This window comes from Aulonocara stuartgranti (genome assembly GCF_965226115.1).
Source record: "Aulonocara stuartgranti genome assembly, chromosome: 6".
NCBI classification, from domain to species: Eukaryota; Metazoa; Chordata; class Actinopteri; order Cichliformes; family Cichlidae; genus Aulonocara; species Aulonocara stuartgranti.
Window position 1 is genome coordinate 11,500,504 of NC_138944.1, and position 20,939 is coordinate 11,521,442.

The 20,939-nt window shown below is 40.7% G+C and overlaps 1 protein-coding gene across 1 annotated transcript; it reads right to left on the reverse strand.

The window, feature by feature from the left end:
- Nucleotides 1-445: 445 nt before the first annotated feature.
- On the reverse strand, nt 446-19,552 carry colgalt1b (collagen beta(1-O)galactosyltransferase 1b). The gene is made up of 12 exons (XM_082536773.1): nt 19,063-19,552; nt 13,994-14,104; nt 13,780-13,897; nt 11,317-11,451; nt 8,237-8,441; nt 8,019-8,138; nt 7,049-7,125; nt 6,851-6,957; nt 6,352-6,484; nt 5,194-5,321; nt 3,078-3,284; nt 446-2,953 (listed from the first exon to the last, which is right to left on the reverse strand). Exons 1-12 carry the CDS (start codon nt 19,278-19,280, stop codon nt 2,683-2,685), a joined length of 1,830 nt encoding a protein of 609 aa, XP_082392899.1. The 5' UTR covers nt 19,281-19,552; the 3' UTR covers nt 446-2,682.
- Between the last annotated feature and the right edge of the window lie 1,387 nt (nt 19,553-20,939).

Here is a 20,939-nt window from a genome sequence, read left to right on the forward strand (position 1 = left end):
CGAGCACGCTTCACTGGTCAGCAATGAGTAAGCCATAATGAGTATAAACACAATGAATGGGGAGAGGTAATGGTGGCTTGCTGTAACCAGAGCTTAGCATTATGTAGTTACAGGGCAGGCAAACACCAGTGGGCACTAATTAAATAACATTCATGTCTGTGCTTAAATAAAACTGTAGTGTGCCAATAAAGGAGGCAAAGCAGATACTTTGATATTTTAGCCACTGCAGCTTTAACCACAGCCGGCAGCGTGTCAGTGCTTCCATGTACATTTAACTGAGCTTTGAGGTGCTGATGCTCTAGCGTTTCCCTGTTTCAGCCTAACTTAAATCCAGTGGAGAAAAAATGTCAACCAACCAATCCTTTCATATCAAAGGCGTTAGTCATCCTTTGGTAAAAACAAAGCAAAAAAGACACACTTTGAAAACACAGAGAACAGACAAGACTTTAGAGGTATTACAAAAAAATCTATATTCATTTGTTTTAACAAACAAAAATACAACCAAAGCTGCAAGTCTGGGTTAAAACTGCAATATGAGCTGCGAACTAAGGAAATACAAAAATCAATCCTGCTGTTATTCAAGTGTGAACAAATCCTTTGGTAACAGGTAAAACAGATACATTCATCAGTTACAAATAAGTAAGCCTAAAATTAATCTCCCAAAACATAACATGTAGTAAATAACAATGGCTGCTTGGGCCTAAATTAAAGATCAAGGTATTAAGAGTCAGAAAAGGCGAACAGAGGTGATTCCCAGCAACAGACTGAATATGAAAGATGAACGTAGCCTCATGGTTTGAAAAGGGAAACCAGTGAGAATGATCTTAAACTGACATTTTTTCCACCCAATGGCCAGCAGAGAGCTACTCGTTCTTCTACTTCTCACTGGTTTCAATCAGTTTGATTTCTTATGATTTTCATTATGTAATTATTGTTAATTTTAGAGTAATTCAGACAATAAAGGATGAAAACCGTAAAAAATCCAAGCATTCAAAATGCTCTTCTGATGTCACAGTGGCCCACACCATCTTCCCTGTACAGTCTATGTTCCCAACCTGGATGTGATCACAATAGAAATATGAAGTTTCACGACATGAATTTACAGGAAATTTATATATATCGATATCATCGATATTTATCAATATGTTAATATGGTTTTTCTTATTTTTTAGATTTGCTGGTTTATTTTAGTCCTTCTAAACTGTTAAAGCTGTTAAACCGAAACTAATGAATGACCAAAAGTGTCTTGGTGGAACGGATCCATCCAGTGAAGAGGGATAAGTGGTAGGGCTGCACGATTTTGCATAAAATGAGAATCACGATTTTTTTGCTTAGAATTGAGATCACGATTCTCTCACGATTCTCTTTTCCAATATAAATATTTATTGCACTTATTAACTGCACATCAACTTCGTAACAGTTGAGACTGAACATAAAGCCAATAAATAAACATAAAAACAACAAATGTCTCACGTTTTGTGGTTGCCGCAAAATGTTGTACTGCTTGAAATTCCGTCTCCGTCGTTGCTCGACACTGCATGTATAGAGCAGGTAGTGCAACAATAGAAAAATAGTTGCGGGACAGCACTGTGTAGCGTTTGTCTAGGGTGTTGATCATTTTCCTAAATCCCTCGTTTTGCACAGTATTGATGGGAGCCATATCTTTCGTCAGGTGCTAAGTAATAGCCTCCGTAATTTCTTTGTTCCTGCGGGAGTTCGACGTGTATAGGGAAGCGCTGTATAAGGTTCCCGTTATTGATGTTTGGGTGGTTGACCGGGACGGATTTTCTCCTGTCACTTTTTCGTCATCCCTGACGTGCTCTCCGTTGTTTTTTCCCTGCTAATTTTAGCATCACACGGCACAGCTTCTGTATCACGTGGTATAAGGCTCCGCCCTTGTCATTTGTTGAGCAGGAAGAGTGAGCGCTTGTTTTCATGCAGATTACGTCCCGGATCAAAATGCGGTACAATTGTCGTCGTGTTTTGTTTTGTTTTTTTGTTTTTTAATCGTTGTCATTTGGAAATGAGATCGCACATAAGTATGGATTGAGATCGCGATTTTCTAACGATTAATCGTGCAGCCCTAATAAGTGGCCAAACATGCTGGGAACCATGTTGGGAAATGTTTTGGTGATTGTTTTCTCCAGAGAGAGAATTTTAGACAGTAGAAGAAGAAACGTAATATAACCTTGTTATTCTTTAGGAGGTCACATTTTAACTCAGAACATACTGCAGCTTTAACGTGTGATTTAGGGAAAGTATTGGTGAAATTGCTCTGGACAGTTGAAACATTACTGGAGTGTCTTTTGGAGACATGCAAAACTGCATGTGAAATTCTCATGTTAAAAACTATTAAGAGACCAGCGGTGGACAAGGGACGTCTATGGGATGTAATAAATAAAACAAAAGCTGACAGCTGACTGTTCAAGAGTTAACTCTACATCTAACCTCCTCTCTCAAGAGAAAGATTCAATAGTGAAGAGAGAAAAATAATTTGTTCCTCATCAGCCCATTGTCCATCTGTTCCACTATGACTCCTTTATTCCACCACTTTGTTAGATTCCCTCCATATTTTCTATTTCCTCCCACTATCACAGCTTTGCTCTATTTCCCTCAGTCTTATCTCTGAATGAATGCCAGAGTTCTTTCTCTCTAACTCCTCCTCAAATCTTCCCTCCTTCATCACAGCTCGTCCCGTGCGCTCCAGTTCTCCAGTTCAGATTGCAATACGTCAGAGTTTTGGGCTTCGAAACTCAGCTCTTCTTGCTCCTGAGTTTTCCTGGACTTGGCTCGGTCCCAGTCGGTCCTGACTGACTCGTTGTCCCAGACTACTGATGTTTCCGTGTCACTGATGTAGCCCGGGTCTCCTGTGTAATGGGTCGGATACACCAGAAGCGGCTCAGCAGAAAATGCACGCAGGTCCCGACGCTCAAAGTGGTCCATGTACTCTGATCTGATGAGCGAGACAAGCGGGGATGTGATTAGATTTACAAGAGCGCCACAGAAGAGGAATCACAAAGAGGAGGCAGATAACAGGAACAAAGAGAACACGTGGAGAGCAGATGGGTTATACTTACACTGGATGTTTGTTGTACATGACAGGAAGGAACTCGTCAACAGGCAGCATCTTCCTTAGAGGATCTGCACCGAGGAGCTTCTTGGCTCCTTGTAACGACAACATGTAGCCAAGAGTCCAGTAGGAATAGTCGGCCTCCACCAGATTGTGGATGTTTGGTAACGACTTCTCTGGATGGTCCACCTGCATTCGTTTCCGCCCAATATAACTGCAAGAGTTGTTCACATATAAGAGGCACAGATCACAGATTTGAAATGACAGCTAATAACAGTAAATCTACTCTACTGTCTTAACAACTATGCTGAATCCAGATGGAAGAGATGGTAGGCATCAGATTTGAATATGACCCTTTTAGTTTTATCCTCTTGAATTAACTAAGTGAACTTATATTTTAATTAGCAACTAAGAATCAGCACACAGATGAATATTGTTTCAATTTGTTTTAAAACCCACTGTGAGCAGGCACACTTCCCTCTGTGATGCTTCAGAACATTAATGTAAAATTCTGCAGTGATGGTCTAACTGTGGAGGAAAAGTACACAACGCAAAACCTTGAGAACTACTCCTGCCCTGATGCGCCTTCTTGGGGCTTGGACACTTGCTGGGAAACTCTCATCAACAGTGAAGATTAGGGTTGGGCAATATGTAAAAATTTTCCAACTGACAATTGTCAGTCCAATAATCAGCGATGGGCGATACATGTGCGCATGTGCAGACTTTTTGATGGGCGGAGAAATGTAGTCATGCACGTGTTTACCACACAGAAGAAGTCCAAACATGGACGAACTAATTTGCCCAAAAAATAAGGGATGACAGCGTTAACCCGGTCATCACGATCAAAATTTTTAATGTGCTCAACCCATCTAGAGCGCAGAATGAACAGACTTTGGACAAACTGCCCGAAATGCGTTGACAGAGACATTTCAGGGATTTTGACTCCAGATGGGTTCATTCTTAATCGCGATAGTTGTGATGACGGTGCGTTAATGCTGACAACACTAAAATAAAATATAAAGTTGCCCATTTGGGATGAAAGAGGTAAACCTAAGGATCTAACCAAAGCGGTGTGCCGCTTGTGCAGACGTATAGTGCGAGCAAAGTACTCAAACACGACTAACTTGCATGAGCATGTACGTGTCCACCATCCTAGGCTATCACCAGCTTCTGCAGCTCCATCAACAAGCATTTGGGCGTATTCTGAGGAGGGTGCATTTGCTCGCAGATGAAAGAGGATGCTGTTAAAACAGCGCTATTATTATTTTTTTCTGTTGACTGCTTCTATTAGCTCCATCATTATTAGCAAACTTACTTATGGGCAAATAAATAAATAAATCGCCCTTATAAAAACGATCACCGATGGGCTCAGCCTATCGTCGATAGTCGATATATTCGTCCAGTCGCCCAAACCTAGTGAAGATGTGCACTGGTTAGCTGATACTGGATATCCACGGTGAAATTGCAAATGGACACAAGTAAGTAGGCAGAATGGGACCCACATCCCTTTCTCTTGCCAGACAGTAGCAAATGCATCAATTACAACGTTTGTGCAATTATAGCTTAAAAATAACTCCACATAGCAATATTGGAGTTCGATTGATAATTTCCACTTAATAATGTGATTGGAATAAATGTTTGTGTTTTAACAACATTTTTTCACACTCGCATAGCAGAAACTCTTAATGAGATATCAATGCGTCTCTGCTGCCACTATGACAAAGAACCCAGCAGCAAGAAAATTCAATCAATTCCTCCTCAGCTGTTGAATTCATAAGAAAAAAAATACGAATATAAAAATATACAATCGGGCTTTTAGAAATACTAAATATAGTTGCAGCTCAGCTCAAGCAGACTTTGCTGCAATATTTGAAGGTCATGTCTAGATGAGTCTCCCGAACAGCTCTTATTTCGGATAGTTTCAATGAAAATGCCGTAGGATGGTGCTCAGGAGTGGGATGCTGCACTGGATTATTCCCACAAGTGTTCTCAGCATCTGACTGGTGGCGTCTGAGATATCGTGTGACAGATGGTTGGATTTCACTGTAAGAGGATGATGGAGATGATAATCCTCTCTGTTTACTACACTGTGTATTTCCTCAGTTCACTGAAGCATCACTCACATGAGATCCCAGTCCAGCTTGTGTGATGTCACTTCCTGCAGCAGTGCCTGAAGGCGACGTTTGAAGAATACTTCAAAGCGGAGGTCGTCCTCGATGACCAGAGAAGTCTGGAGACCTCGGTCTACTATCTGAACGAAGACATATGGATATGGAGCATTACAGTGCTGCCAATATATTGGTGAGCCTGTGCATAAAATCCATCATGTACTTAGGTGGATTTAGTGTAACGTTTGTTAAATCCTTTTTGACCTTTATGGGTCCTTCGTACAAAATGATTACAAATGGCTAATTTTCTATAATTACACATAAAAGCCTGTGTGTTTGTTCATTCTCCCAAAATAACAGGAGAGGCTGAATACAGCTGGTTTAATTACTATACTGACTGAGCTTTTTCCTGACAAACAGTGCAGCTAAACTATGAAGTCTTTTATAAAGATTCTTTATGAAAACTACCAGTTGACCATGTAGACTGGGCACACACGACATTGGTTCCCAAATTGTAACCTAACTATTTTTGATGGCCTCCAGTGTAGCCAGGATATCCAGATAGTGGATATCTGCTTTTTGACTTCCCGGTTATTGTTTGCAAATACAGATACAATGAAAAAGGCTCATGAAAATGCAATAAGTCACTGGTTTTGCAACTGCATTTTGGTGAATACAGTCCCTTAATTGCTCTTCATGTGGACTGTTTAAATGCATGCAATCAAAGTCTATTCAAACATGATTGGTAAACAGAGGCTGGACAACAAGAGAACTGTAATTGGAGAAAGCTACCAGTCTCCTTTTCTTTGCTTATACATCCTACATGCAGATAGCAGTTCATAGAGATTACATGCACTGCAACGCCCTTGAGTAGATGCATGCCGGGTTTTTGCCCCTAACCCTAACCCTCGCTTGTAATTCCTCTCTCTTTCCTTGCACTTTTTATATTTTCATCATGAAAATAATAATAATAAGATGTACAAATGTACAAATAAGATGTACAAATTTGTCCAAAAAAAAGCAGCGCTCTCATTGAAACATATAGAAGACAAGTTTATTTGCCGCTCAAGCCACCTTTCCTCACGCAATCTCAATTATTGTGTTTTTAACAATAAACCTTATCTAAGATGTGCAGGTAGACATAATTGCCTTAGGCCAGCTCAAGAGTCTCACCTCCTTCCAGATGTTGTAATGAGACAAGAAACAACCCAGTTCACCCTTGGTTAGAGGTCGACCGTGATAAGGGTCTTTGTATCCTGGCAGCATCTTAAGCCCCATAGACTCTATATCAGACTTGTTCAGAGCTCTGAGAGAAAGAGATGGACATTGAGATTTAATATGGAATCGATACTCAAATGAAACAGTGAATAAACATGTACAACACAAATATATTCGTAAGCCATACAGGTATCAGGACTGACTGCAGAAACAAATCAATTACGAATAACTGAATAACAGCCTAACTTTTGGACAGCCCACGCGAAGGTTAGAGACATAAATAAGCAAAAAGTATGTGGCTCAGGGAATCTAGAAATAAGAGCAAGCGACCAGCTGCTTTTCACCTGGTTGTTTGTCTCAGCCCGGGCTCACTACATCAATTTACACTGCATGTTGCAGAGGCACAAATCAGGAAGACACAAGCGGTGGGGGAGGAAGAAAATGAGAAACGTACTTGCCATCCACAGCAGCAACAACCTTACAGCTGATCTCCTGCTCGTACAGAGTTCTCAGCATTCGCTCACGACGGTCAGCTCTCCGCACCAGATTTATCATAAACACCTGGGTGCACGCAGATGCAAAACACACACGTCTAGATTACTGTGCACGTATTTATGTGTGTGAGAGAGTGAATGAGTGTGTGCATGTATACCTCATCAAAGCCTATCTTGTTAGGCTGCTTGGGAGGAAGAGACAGGAAGCTGGAGGGCTCCAATGGTGGATTTTTTACTGTCAAAGAAAAAAGGAGGGGAGGGAAAAAAGAGAATGAGTAATGTGTTAGAACAGGAGTTCCCATAATGTGGTTTAGGGAACAGCAGGGGTCCACAAGATAGTTGTGAGGGATTCCCCTATGAACGCTGGAAAAAACCTACAGTTTATGTTTTCCTTTGATTTCCTTTGATGTAGTATTTTGCAAGATACTGGTAAGTATTAAAACCGTGTTATAATCAGGTTATTATTATCTTGTATTAGTATTTGTTGTGTGGTTTGTCTTTCTTTTTCTAAAAAGTGATACTTACATATTTTATTCATTCTCAACTCTATATTTTTACTCTGAGATCACACTGGAGTAGCTTTTCATGAGTTAAGAATAATTCATATCTAGCGTATACTGTGCTTTCATTCTCTTTCTGAAACATGCCTCTTAGCTCTTCTCCCTTACAGCCATCCTTCCCTTTAAACTTTCCTGTTTGGCTACCCCTCACAAACAGATGGTACTGTACTCTGAGCTGCGTGTCTGAGATGACCATATCATCATGCCTACCATGCTCATTTGTCATGAGTTATACAGCATATGGCACTGCTTTGGTAGAAGGTCACACCGCTCTAACTCAGTGCATTTATTTTGTTACTGAGGGAACAGCAAAAGACGACAGTTGGCTGGCGTGAGGATTTGGTTTTGATGGAAAAAATTTTAAATGCAACTCAATGCTACAGACCAGACGAGGCAAGTGAAAGATGTCTTGAGTACCAACAGCTCAATCTGTTTGAATATAACTAGCTTAAAGACTTCTGAGACATAAACAACTTTATTTGCCTTAATCACAAGAAAACTTGCACCCAACGAGTAAACACAAACAAATCACTTCTGCATTTCTGAGCGCTTTGATCTTTTGACTCACCCATGACTTCAAGGTGAGTATGCAAAAAGCTCTCTGCCTCATCCTGCAAGGTAGCATGAGAACGCATTGGCACCGGGAAATGCCCATAAGTCTCCTTGTTGCAGATATACATCTGCACATCTGTAGGCAAGAGATGAAAAACAAGCTTACACTTTCTTTTTTGAGAACTTTAATGGACCTACCACATAAAAACTCCAGCTCTATTGCCTTTAACTCACCTGCCATGCGCGCTGAATAGGCAAAGACAATGACATCATCCAGGGCCCAACTGTATTCTGGGTGTGGTGGATAAAAGGCCAGCTGACGGGAGGCCTCTTTTCTAAGGTCCATCAAGTAGGTAGAGTGGACCATTGGTACAGGAAAACAGCCACGACGCTCCTGCCTGCGGATGGGCATATAAGCTGGTGTGCGCCTGTAGTAACCCTGCAGGAAGTGCAGAAACACTGTGTGCTATAGTTACAAACAGCTCTCAGCTGTGTCCAATTTATAAGGTGAGCAAGAACCTGAACTGAAGGACTGGGATTTGAAGTTTCTGAATGCCTGTAGCACTTCGTAGGAGGTTGAAATATCGACATATTTTTTTAATTTATGACAAAATACATTTTCTAAGAGCAAATCTTGAAATTCTGGGTTGCGCTGACATGGAAAAGACATTGACTGATTGCCTTCTGGCAACAGGCCTATTAACAGTACTGAAGGAAATGTTCTTTAGAGGAATCAGACTGTTGGCTGAAGATGGTTTATTTTGTCTAGAGGACAGTCAGCGTCCTCATGTCTATTCTGATCTGAAAAGAAACAAAGATGAGTTCTGAAAGGCGTCCTGCCAAGACAGGAATAGATCACTGACAGCTTGTGTGATGAATCAGATATGCTGTCAAAATCATGGCAGCAGTGTCTGCATACTCAGGGAAACATGTTTCAATTCAATTCAGAACAATTTACTTTGGGTAATAAATAAATAAATAAATAAATAGAGGTATATATTTACTCATTTGAATAAACAGAGACAGCAGTGGCGTCTGGTGAAGCAAGTGGTAGCAAGTGGCGAAAGAACAAATTAAAAAAATGACTGTTTATGCTGTCTGTGTACCAGCATGTTATGTTAAATATTATATATGGTAATATTACTTCACCAGACAAAGCAAAACTTTTAATTTCCAAAGGAATTCCACGGCATATACAGTCGACAGCCACTTTGTTAGGTACACCTTGCTAGGGCAGGATTGGGCCCCCTTTTGCCTCCACAGCCACCTTAATTGTCCATGGCATAAATTCAACACAGAGCGGGAAACATTCCTCTAAGACTCAGATCTATGTTGACACAATAGCATCACACATTGGTACAAATCTCTTGTTCCCAAAGATGATTGAGATCTGATGACTGTGGAGCTCATTTGGAGCTCATGGACCACTGTGGATATAAAGCAGGGGTCTCAAACTCCAATCCTCGAGGGCCGGTGTCCTCAAACTGTCCCTGTTGCAACACGCTTGAATAAAATTAGAAGGTCATTAGCAAGAGTATAGAACTTGATTGCATGCTGAAGTGGCAACCCTTAACCCTTAAATTTCAGTAAATGTAAGTGTTTGAAAAAATGTACTTCTAAAAGTAATTTTATTGCACGATGTTCATTCACTCATGGCTGAAATACCACCTCAGCATGCAATCAAGTTCTATAGTCTTACTAATGACCTATAAATTGTATTCAGGTGTGTTGCAACAGGGACACATGGAAAAGTTTCAGGAAACCGGCCCTCGAGGACTGGAGTTTGAGACCCCTGGTAAAAAGGGATGAACATGGAAATGGGTCCAAAGTGTTACCACCCGGAAGAGTCGACACAAGGCAAGATGGATCCACGCTTTAACGTTGTATTTTTCCAATTCTGACCCCACAATCCAAGCGTTGCAGCAGGAATCAAGACTCATCAGACCAACACTTTTCCAGTCACCTACTGTCCACTTTTGGTGACGCAGCGCAAATTGTAGCCTCGGTTTCCTGTTCTTATCTGACAGCAGCATCACTTTCAACAGCTTCAAAGTTCAACATGATGTATGTTCAAATATGTTCTTCTGCAAACTTTGGTTTCTTTGTAACGGGTTGTTATTTGAGTCCGTTCCTATCAGCTTAAAGCAGTCTGACCATCCTCCTCTGAGCTTTGACATCAACAAGCATTTTTATCCAGCGAGCTGCTGCAGGTGTACCTAACAAAGAGTATATAGCACCTACACATCAAACACACTCCATTCACTACGCTGGTAATAATAAAGACTCTACCACACCTTCAAATTGGTTAATTTACAGTGTTTCTAAAGTTAGGTATTGTACAAATATAATTTCCTGAAGCACAAGAAAAAAAACACTCTGTAAATGTTCTCCTAGATTATTTTTCAGTGTTTGGAGGACGGCAGGAAATGTGTTTTTCTTTTCCACAGCAGAAATATTAAAATTTTACAGACTATCAGTAGCCAACAAACTAAATAGTGGATTTCATTATTCATCCAGGATATAAAAAGAGGTTTTTAAGACACGTTATAAAGAGACTAACCTTGATAACAAGGAATATTCCGATTGAAGGACGCTAAATCTAATAGCTTTTTAAGGCCACTTTGATTAAATTTAAGCTCTTGCATTTACAAAAAGGCTTAAAAAACACATTCTGCAAGTACAGCATTCATTTTTTAAAAAGCAAAGAATTTGTTGGACAAAAGCTAAGCGGAAAATTAGAAGAAAAGTATAAAACACTATTTCCTTTCAAGCAACTGACCCCCTGGCTTAGGTTCTCCATCTTCCCAAGCATAAGAAAATGACACATAAATCTTATCCATCATCTGAAGACATTTGAAAAATGGATTTAGAGACGTAGCAGCAATTTCTCAAAAAGTTAAGATCTTAATTTTGCATCAATTTAAGGCTTTAAAGATCTGAAGACAACCGATGATGAATAATCTTTGCAGTCTCTTTTCTTTGTGTCGCTGTGATTAAAACCTGAAGCTAGCAGAAACTTAATTAAGTGTTATAAATTTAACGATGCACAGAAAAAGGAAAAAAAAAACATCCAAGAGATGCACCATCTTGCGGTTTATCATTTCGAGTCGGTGGATAATAGCATTTTCTAAAAACTCTTATTGTGCTATTGTGCTTATTGCATTTTAGACTGTTCTTTGCCATCTGGTTGTCACAAATTAATACGTTATTCACACATCCAAACTGCTAACAGAATGCATAGGATGTGAGATACCACATAGCCAAAATTTAAATGGGGTGTAAATGGATAGCAGCTCAAAAGAAATCTGCAGTACCTGTGAGGTCATGCCGCACCAGAAGCTGGAGTATGCAGCTCTGGACTCCAACATGGGAGCTACAATGGTCTTGTTTTCCCTCATCAGCTTCCACAACACATCCTGATTGGTGAGCAGATTGTCACAGTCGGCCACCTGCGGACAGACGAGAAGGGCACAGTATTGACTATCGCACACAAAGGTACACATGTAAGCACCCAAAATGTCAGCCATTGCTTCACAATAATTGACTGAGCCACGGCAACATGGCTTGATCATTAGACACTGCAAGCATAGGCCGCTCCTTCTTAGACCTTTTCACCTCGAAGCACGTAATTTTTATAAAACCCTTACAAACAGACTGCACTAGTATTTGCTGTAGGCTCATTTTTACTGAGTTTCTGTTCTGAATTGATTTTCAAGGAACATTTTTTGTTGTTTTCTGTTTTTTGTTCAGTGCCAAAGTCTTTGCCTCATTACATCTCAACAACGACAACAGATGCGCTCCAACAAGTGCTCCCAGACAACTATGTGTGTGTGTATGTCTTCAGCATAAAATGTATCCTCTGATATTGGCTTTTTGCACACGCACCTTCAGTACACTTACATTAGGCATTGATTTTCCAAGTCTCTAAAATTCTACTGAAGGGACAAAGTGTAATTCCTCTGAAGGATATTCCCTCGTTTGGTCTTCGGATGATGGTAGCAAAGAGTGCTGTTGAACATATGGGTCTAAAATCTTCTAATTACTGTGTGCATATGGTTCACATCATTTTCATACTCATCAAGCTATTCAACGGCTCCTTGTGCTTTGTGAATGGGGGTATTTTTGCTATGAGAGAGACCAAGTGTTTATTAACAAGATAAAGGTGATTACTGTGCAACTTTGTACCGATTACCATTTTCACTTTCCTCTATTGTGACAGCTGGACCCAATCCATGCAAGCAGGAATATACACCACAGCTTAACAGAACCACCAGACCCCCACAGAGCATTCAGCGTTTTCCTATAATTTGCCAACCATATGTGCCTTGGCCTTGGCCAGTGTTTGTCCCAATAAGTCACAGGAACTTGTGCTAGAAATGTAGCATAAATGTAGTTAGTTTAAAAAGAAAGTTTTCTCAGGACTCTATGCAGTACATCCCATGATTCATTCAACAGCTTGCAGAACCATCTTTAGCAGCCTTGGAGTAATTGTTTTTCTGTTTAAAGAAATTCTGGCCCACTCTTCTTTACAACGTTGCTTCAGGTTCGAGGACATTTGTTTATTCACGCCTCGCTTAAGGTCGTGCCACAGCATTTCAATTAGGTTGAGGTCTGGGCTTTTTCAACCACTTTTCGTTTTGCTGCTGCGCTTTGCATTACTGTCATGTAACAAGATGCAATTTGGGTCAAGCTTTAGCTGTCAGACAGCCTCTAGCATAGTGATCGTGGCTCAAGAGTTGGGAGTTCGCCTTGTAATCGGAAGGTTGCCGGTTCGAGCCCCGGCTTGGACAGTCTCGTCGTTGTGTCCTTGGGCAAGACACTTCACCCGTTGCCTACTGGTAGTCCTTAGGGACTAGTAAAGCGCTATACAAATACAGGCCATTTACCCTTTTTACCATAGCATTCAACTCAGTGCAAAAAAAGCCATAATAATCATCCCACCACCACCGTGCTTGGCAGTTGGTATGAGGTGTTTGTGCTAATGCTGTGTTTGGTTTTAGACAACCTATGCATTATGGTCAAACATCTCCACTTATTGTTCCAAAACTCTTGTGGTTTATGCAACTTTGCACAGAGTCCTATGAAAACTCTCTTTTTCACATGACTGTATGTAAAACTACATGGTAGGAATTAGTGGAAAATCTTTTAAATTGTTATTTCTTACTTACATCGCAAATATTAATAAAAATCAATGCATATCTACCTGTTTGCCTAATATATGAAGGAATGATGTAAAACAGTCCTATCTCAAAGTACTGGCTAACTGGCCACAAGTTTACTTGTACACAGGTATTAGCACGCAAGAGTTCTAAATAATAATGGTTTAAAACAATAAAATTGTATAATACACTGAAAACCTAACTTCTTGTGTCCTTTTGCATTGTCGAATCGAAACAGCTCTAACAAAACAGCAAAAAAACAAAACAAAACAAGCTCATTTCTGGCAGTGTGCCATTCAGCCTTTACCAGCTACACGGAGCTGTAGTTGTTTACAAGTGCAAAAGCACTGTTCTTCCCTGAACTAGGGTTTTAAAACTATAAAGAATTTAACACTTGACACAACAGCATTAGTAAAAATGTCAGCCTGAAATTTGCATATTTTGAATTTTTTACCTCAGTTCTCTGAAGAGATATAAGCATTTGTAGATAATGTGGATGAGTGGCTGTTAAGAGAGTGGAGTGTCATGAATCAGCGTATTGTAATTTCCACAGATATTGCCTTATTCACCGAGCTGAGAGCACATAGTTGTAGAGCTGCAGAGTGGATGATAGCATACCAGAAGATAGTCTGCCCATATCTCACGGGCAGTGTCCAGCGCTGCCTGACGGAGCTTCATTACATGTTCATAACGGAGATTATTCCAGTGCTTGGGCCCCACCTCATCTTCAAAGGCACTGAGGCATGCAAAGACAGACGCATTAAGTAATGTGCACACCACGCACACACAAACACGCACAGAGACCCATTGTCACACATGGGCACGCACGTACCTGGGTTCATCTTCGGGTCTCCACTCCACATAGTGGTAATAACTCTGGACCTTGATGAGCCACTCTCTTAGGATGGCTGTAGTGTTATCTATGTTGTGGTCTGTCGCCACCCTGTGGGAGTGATGACAGGAGAGAGCGAACTCTGAGTAAAGAACAGTTCTGCTGGTACCAAGTATTAAGACTTAATTTGGCTTAAAGGGAGATGAACATGTATCATTATGTGTGAAATTTATTATTACAATATACAGTATATTAGAGACATGCTGGAATAGCATTGGTCCCAGTCCTAGCATTAATAAGACAAGGCTGTGAATCCTAGGAAAACTATTTTTGGTCGGTGTCGCTATAAAATTCTGTTTTATTGGGTCACTGACTACATTTCAAACAACCACAGTAATCCCTGTACATGATGTACTTTTATTTATTAATATTCGCCAGCATTTATTATTCTGCCACTCAAACAGCATTTTCTCAGCAGGAGCCCTGTTGTTTTCTCTTCTGTTCTTTCTCATTTACTGCAGTCAGCTAATGTCTCTGCATAAATAGTTACACAAAGCTTCTGCTTTTGGAAGAAGAATGATCCTGTTCAGTTTTATACACTGAAGTATGGAGGTGGTAGAGAGGATTATAGATTGATTATCGGTTGTTTTCCAATCAGGATTGTGAGTTGTTTCCAAAAATCAAGTGGGAAATGTTTTGTGCATTAAGTAATAAAGTTCAAATAGTTTGCAACACTTGCCGGTGCACAAACTCAACATTTTAATATTCCAAAATCATACAGAAATGAGCATCAGTAGATCAACATGTCTTGACTGGAATAAAGCCATTTAATAACTACCGGTAGGTGAAAATTTCAAATATCAATCAACTGTAGAAAATATTTCAGCCTTAAAATTCAAGTCATTTTAGATTTAATTATCCACCATCTATTTATATGGCAACAATAATTTTTTATTGTAAGGTAAAGCCCCAACAAACCTTATAATGCTATTATGGTGTTAGCAAACTAAACCTTGTTAAACATTCAACAGAGTTGGATCGAGTTCAGCATTCATTCTAGAGATAAAGGACTAGGTGTTCTAGTCCTGGTGAGGAAAGATTTAGCATCATTAAATTAGCTGATACCTGTTTCTGTGTTTTGCACCTACAGTTTATTAATGCATCTTGCTAACTAGCTTTAGCTGATAAATTGGGATTCAACCTTTTTATTCACATATGACAGTTTCAAGATAACAATAACAACATGTAAGTGGCTGAAACACCAACACTGAGACTTCAAAATACAGAGTCAACAACCAGTGGGCTGATACAATGGCCACGTGTTTCGTACTGTCTGTGCTGTGTACTGGTTAATCACAAACTTTGTCTTGCGAAACAAAGCAACTAGAACTCTGAAGGAAATGAAACAAGCTGAAAAATGCTGAAACAGCCCACAGAGCTAAGATGTATGAGAATATTTGGGTGGTGAGCTCAAAGTCATTGCATAAGCCTCTGAAGGTTTTTTATCCATGGTCACAAACCTTCAGAGGCTGGAACCTAAAATTAATGTATAAGTAATGTATATAATAAATATTAGTAATACATGTTAATATAAAGCAAGGTCATTTTTCATGTGCTGCAGCCTGGCATTCTTTCAGCTGATGACACGGGGATACTCTACACATTCTCATCCCTGACATGCATTCACCAATGCAGATTTCAGTTACAGTCGAAGTTAAAAGGTTGGATTGCATGTCTTTAGCATAATTAGAATGGTCCCTTACTGCTTATTCTGTCCTGTACCTGACTGCCTTTATGTGACTGCCTTGTGATTTCTGTAAGTAGGCTTTAGAAATATTTCTTCAGGCTTCTTAAAGGACACTCTGATCTTCTTTGAATGCCCCGAACGTGTTGCCTTTTATTCCATTCTCTATCAAAGTGATCCCACACCGCATTAATAACTTTGAGGTTTGGACTCTGGGGAGGCCAATCCATGACTCAAAGTTTTTTATTGTGTGTGTTTTTTTATCTAAGTAAGCTTTTACTGCACTGGCAGTGTTTTTAAGATCACTGTCAGACTGAAAATGAAACTGTCCGCTAGCACTGGGTGAAATGCTGCACTAAATCGTGTTTTACAAATGGATGTAGACAGTCACTGTTGGTTGGTTGGTTGGTAATTTATTTCAACATGTGAACAATATACAAGTACATTTAGAAAAGAAATAAGAGAGAGAAAAAAATACTATACAAATTACATACAAAAAACCATTCTGATTAATTTACATGTTGAAAGGGACTGTTGTACCTGTCTGTTGACTAAATTTTTCAAGTTTGGATTCATCAGTTAATAACACCTGTTGCCACTAATTTTCAGATGTGTCTCAGGTCCTGTGTTAGGTCTTTCCTGGATTTGTTCACATTTGTTAAGGTTATGTCTTTAAGACACTGTTTTGACCTTCTTGATAAAAAAAAATGTTATTTTTCATACATTCAACTAAAGAAATGACGTGTTTTTTGTGACAGGCTACTAGTAACAAAATGTCTAAATTTAAATGAAATAGTTGCTAAATTGTCTGTTATGTTTAGACACGACGCTGGTTCAACACTTGAGTTGGGTGTCTGTTTTATTAATGGGTCAGTGTTAAGTGGCTCAATAAACAAAATGAAAATGACACAAAGACTAAGCTGAACATGAGTGAAATGTTCAAAGAAAAACTTGGCAATGAATATGTTGATATTTAAAGAGTGCAGTTTAATGGCAACCTAAGACATTTTAGGACATTGATAGTCTGAACCTGGAGGACAAATTCACAGTGCAAAAAAAACTAACCCTAAAGAAAACAAACATGCTCCTGGCTGTGCTGCTCGTCTAATGGACATTTTGGGGGATTGGAAACAGCAGGATCCTCTGCTGAACACTTTTGGGTCTTAGCAAGAGACAGAACTCTCATCACCAGCGATGATGCTGACTGATAAAATCTTTGACATCAAAGTTGACATTTTCTCTATATCCAAGTTCAAGCTCCACAGTGAATTAACAGCTACACTCCTACTAGTGCTCAAAATGAGACTCCCAGCGCTGCTGGAAGCAGTGCAGGGCTACAAAAGGATGTGACCTTGAAGAAGATAACAAGCAAATGTAAATCAGCTTTTGATTTTCATACGCTCAGTTGCTGAACTTCTTGAATGCTCTCATAATCCTTTTTATGGCCTTGCTGTCATTTGAGGTTCAAAGCGTCACATCACTAGTATCAGGTGTGGACGGGGAAAGAAAGGCAGACAATAGAGCCACAGAAGGGGAGGGTGGCATTCAGCTGCTCTCTGTGCTATCATAACAAATCTAAGTGTGTCAGGGAGGGGCAGAGACAAAGACAGAAACACAGACGGAGCGTGAAAGAAGGAAAGAATGTGTAACACGGCAGAAATGGATTTAACTCCAACCCTGTCATGTAATGAGCGTCAGTCAACGTGCTGCTGATGTTAGCCTTCCCATCTGTCTGTGGCGTTTTTAACACAGCAGTGTCATGTGACCAGCTAACCAATCTATCTTCTTCTCCCACGCTCTCTCTCTCTGCATGTGTCTACTTCTTTTCTCTCTGTTGGACACAAATTTCTGACAGCTGTGAAGTTCTGAATGGCCAGAGGTAGTGAATTAAAAAGGGTTTGTGAAAAATAAATATGTGCGATTGCAGCCATGCCTAACGGATATGAGAGAGCTAGGGAAAAAAAGGCAGGAGGAGGAAGATGATTTATGGCTTGATGATAACATCCCCACTGCATGTCCCTGCAGAGCACACACACTCACCAGTGTGTGTGTGTGTGTGGTTGTGTGTGTGTGTGTGTGTGTGGCCGTTTGCCAAGTATTTCATCTTAACCTGTCACGTTGATAACTGCAGACATCGACAGGTGGCAAGCCAGCAGCTCAGAATATATCTTTCACACTGCATTTCAAAACTTTTTATATCAGCTCTTCCACGGAGAGATGAGCTATGTTGTATATCAAAGAGAGCCCGCTGAAAACTGGCTGCCACATGGGCATGGTTAAAATCAGGCACAAATATCTGGCTCAGACACAAGGAAAGAAGCTCAACATCCAGGTTGGTTTGTTTGAAGAGGCACACGGACACTTGAATCCCTCGTTCTGGGTCTGATGGAAAAAGTTTCAATTCAGCATTTAAATGAAGCACGGCATCCTCTGATCCAACAGCCATTTCACAGGAGTGACTGATGTTTAGTTTTAATTCCCCTTCCTGCTGTCACATTAAACGCAACTCTGCTAGAGGCGTTTAGCCCCTCATTTTCCTTCATTAGACCACTGGATTGCCAACTAGGATATAATCTAACCTGTCAGGTGTGAATGCTGATGAAAAATTTAAAAGAATCTCTCAATTTTCAAGAACAGATATACTAGCAGGGGATCACAGGAAGTTAGCAGAGCTGGAGACAGGAAAAATCTAGAAGGAGGGGGGCTGGGTAGCAACAGAAAAAAAACAGCCTTAAGGTAAAAGAAGATAAGTCCTGCGGAGGCGTTTTAATACACGGGCTCACATTCACAGTCTATTGTGTCTGGTCGCATTGTAAAAGATGTATTCAAAATTGTTTTAAATACTAGTTTTGTTTCCAGACGACTTTGGGAGACGACGATGAGGAAGGGGAAGAGGGAGGGGAAAGAAAGGGGAGGGATAGGGGAGAAAGAGCGGGACTATGTAAGAGAAGCTCCGTGACTGAATGGAACTTTTCCTGGGCTTGACTCTGCAGGCGGAGTTCGCCCTCCCTGCTCTGCCAGCTCAGGTCCACACAGTAGGGGAAGCCACGCTGCTCCCAGTTGCACTCATTTCATCACTGGTGTCATTTACAAAGATAAAGCCCACGCTGCATATGTGTTCCCACAGCTTTAGAACACAGCGCCCCCATCTGATCGAATCTCACAAGCGCACGCGCAAACGCACGCAGAGTTTTCCTCTATAATTTAAACCCGGGCTCGACGTGTCTCTCGTGCGCCACTGAGATCTTACAGTGAATCCCATTTTGTTGTACTTTAGTCAGCTAGTTCCTTTAATATGTTGACACGACACACTGATGACACTCACCACAGCGCAATGCGGTCCTTCGGGTAGTTCAGGCGCTCGATGGTTCCGAGGAACAGCGGCAGAGAGTGCGCCGAGTTGCGACAGACCAGCGCGATAACGACCCGGGGAGCGAGGATCGGAGACTCGGGGCTCCAGCGCTCCTCGGGGAAATAGCCCCAGCTCCGGCCCGGCAGGAGAACGAACAGCAAGGTAAGCAGTAGCGAGGTGACCCGGTGCATGGCAGGGGCGAGTAACTCCTAGAAGCCAGGGCGGACAGAGAAGGAGACTGGGGGATGTAGTAGCCGAGGGTCCCGCTGTTGTATTATGCCGACAGTGTGTACATGGCAGACGAGCTGGCTGAATTAAAGGGCAGGTCTTGACTGCTTTAAGGGGAACTCTCTGCTGTCCAAAGGCCGTTGCTTCGCAGCCGCTATGCACCACCGTTACAGAGAAAATTAACCGTGAGCTACTGACAGGTTAAGCTAGAATGAATCCTACCTATATATATATATATATATATATAAAACAACCTTATCTTTCCTATAAGGCCGACTGGACTCACACTTTGCCATATGCTGCCCTCCCCTTTAAGAATAGATCCAGCTGTAGCAGATGGAAAGCCATTTGGGCGTGTCGGATGTGTTGAGCACACTGCAGGCCTGTCATACCTCTGCAAAATATCGTCCAGAAACTCTAAACTAAGGGGATTTACGCTCTACTTTGGAGCTACTGTTTGAGTAAAACCTTTCATCTCATGCCGTGTCCCATAATCATGCACTTGTTATACCCAAGTGACAATATAATCATGATAATGACAATAATGGTGATTTTTGTATACAGAAATATTAATTACAGAGCAAATAATTAAAATCATGGTGTACAGCAAACCTAAGCACTACCAGGCATTTTAGTGATTAACGCTAAACTTGAATGATTAAAATGAAAGATATTAGTGAGAAATGATTCCCGGATCTCAACGTGAGAAGAAATCCGCAGGTATAAGATTGTGTAATTGGCCAGTGTTGAGTCCTTTTGCTGGAAAGTGGTGGCGCTGAAGGTACTGCAGTACCCCCTAGTGGATAGAGATGACCTACATGTCTACAATTACAAATGAAAACATAAAGTACAACTCAGACTCCATAAGCTACTTTTATTTTTCCTTATATTTTTTTTCTTGGCTGCTTGCTTTAGTGGTTGCCATAGTGGATCATCTGGCTCCATCTCCTCCTATTCTTAGCCTCCTCTGTCACACCAATCCTCTGCATGTCCTCCCTCACTACATCCATTTATCTGTGCTCTTCCACTTTTCCTCCTGCATGGCATTTCTACAAGAAGTATCAGTATAACTACCTTTGTCTTTGCCATCATATCAGCTAGTACTCTCTGTTTACCAGCTATAGCTTACACCTACTCTCAGCTCTTCACTTCTAACTTCCCTTCTCTCTTGTCGCCTCCCCCTCTCCTCTTCCTTTGTCTTCGGCCAACAGTACCGTAGTTTCCACAGGCTCCTTGTTGGCCAACAGCACCAGAGGCAATCATTGTTAATCTCCGACCAGTGCGGAATGGGACCCTCCTTTCTGGTGCTCTTTAATATACAGTGCACTGGCTTGTCCCCATATACATGCATACATACATAATAAGATTTTAATCACTGTGAATCCAAAGTAGAAGTGCGCTTTTGAAAGCATTCAGTATGGCCACTTTTTAATGGTTTGATACAGCAATCCATTTCTGTTATTAAGCATATTATTAACTACCTGTTAATAATAATCACTGATAAATGCATTTATAAACACACAGCACTCGCAAAAGTCTTGAAGCATTCCTCATTTATTTATAATTTGCTTTAAAAAAGATGGACTTTATTATTTAAGTGGTCTTGAGCTATAGTCTTCCGT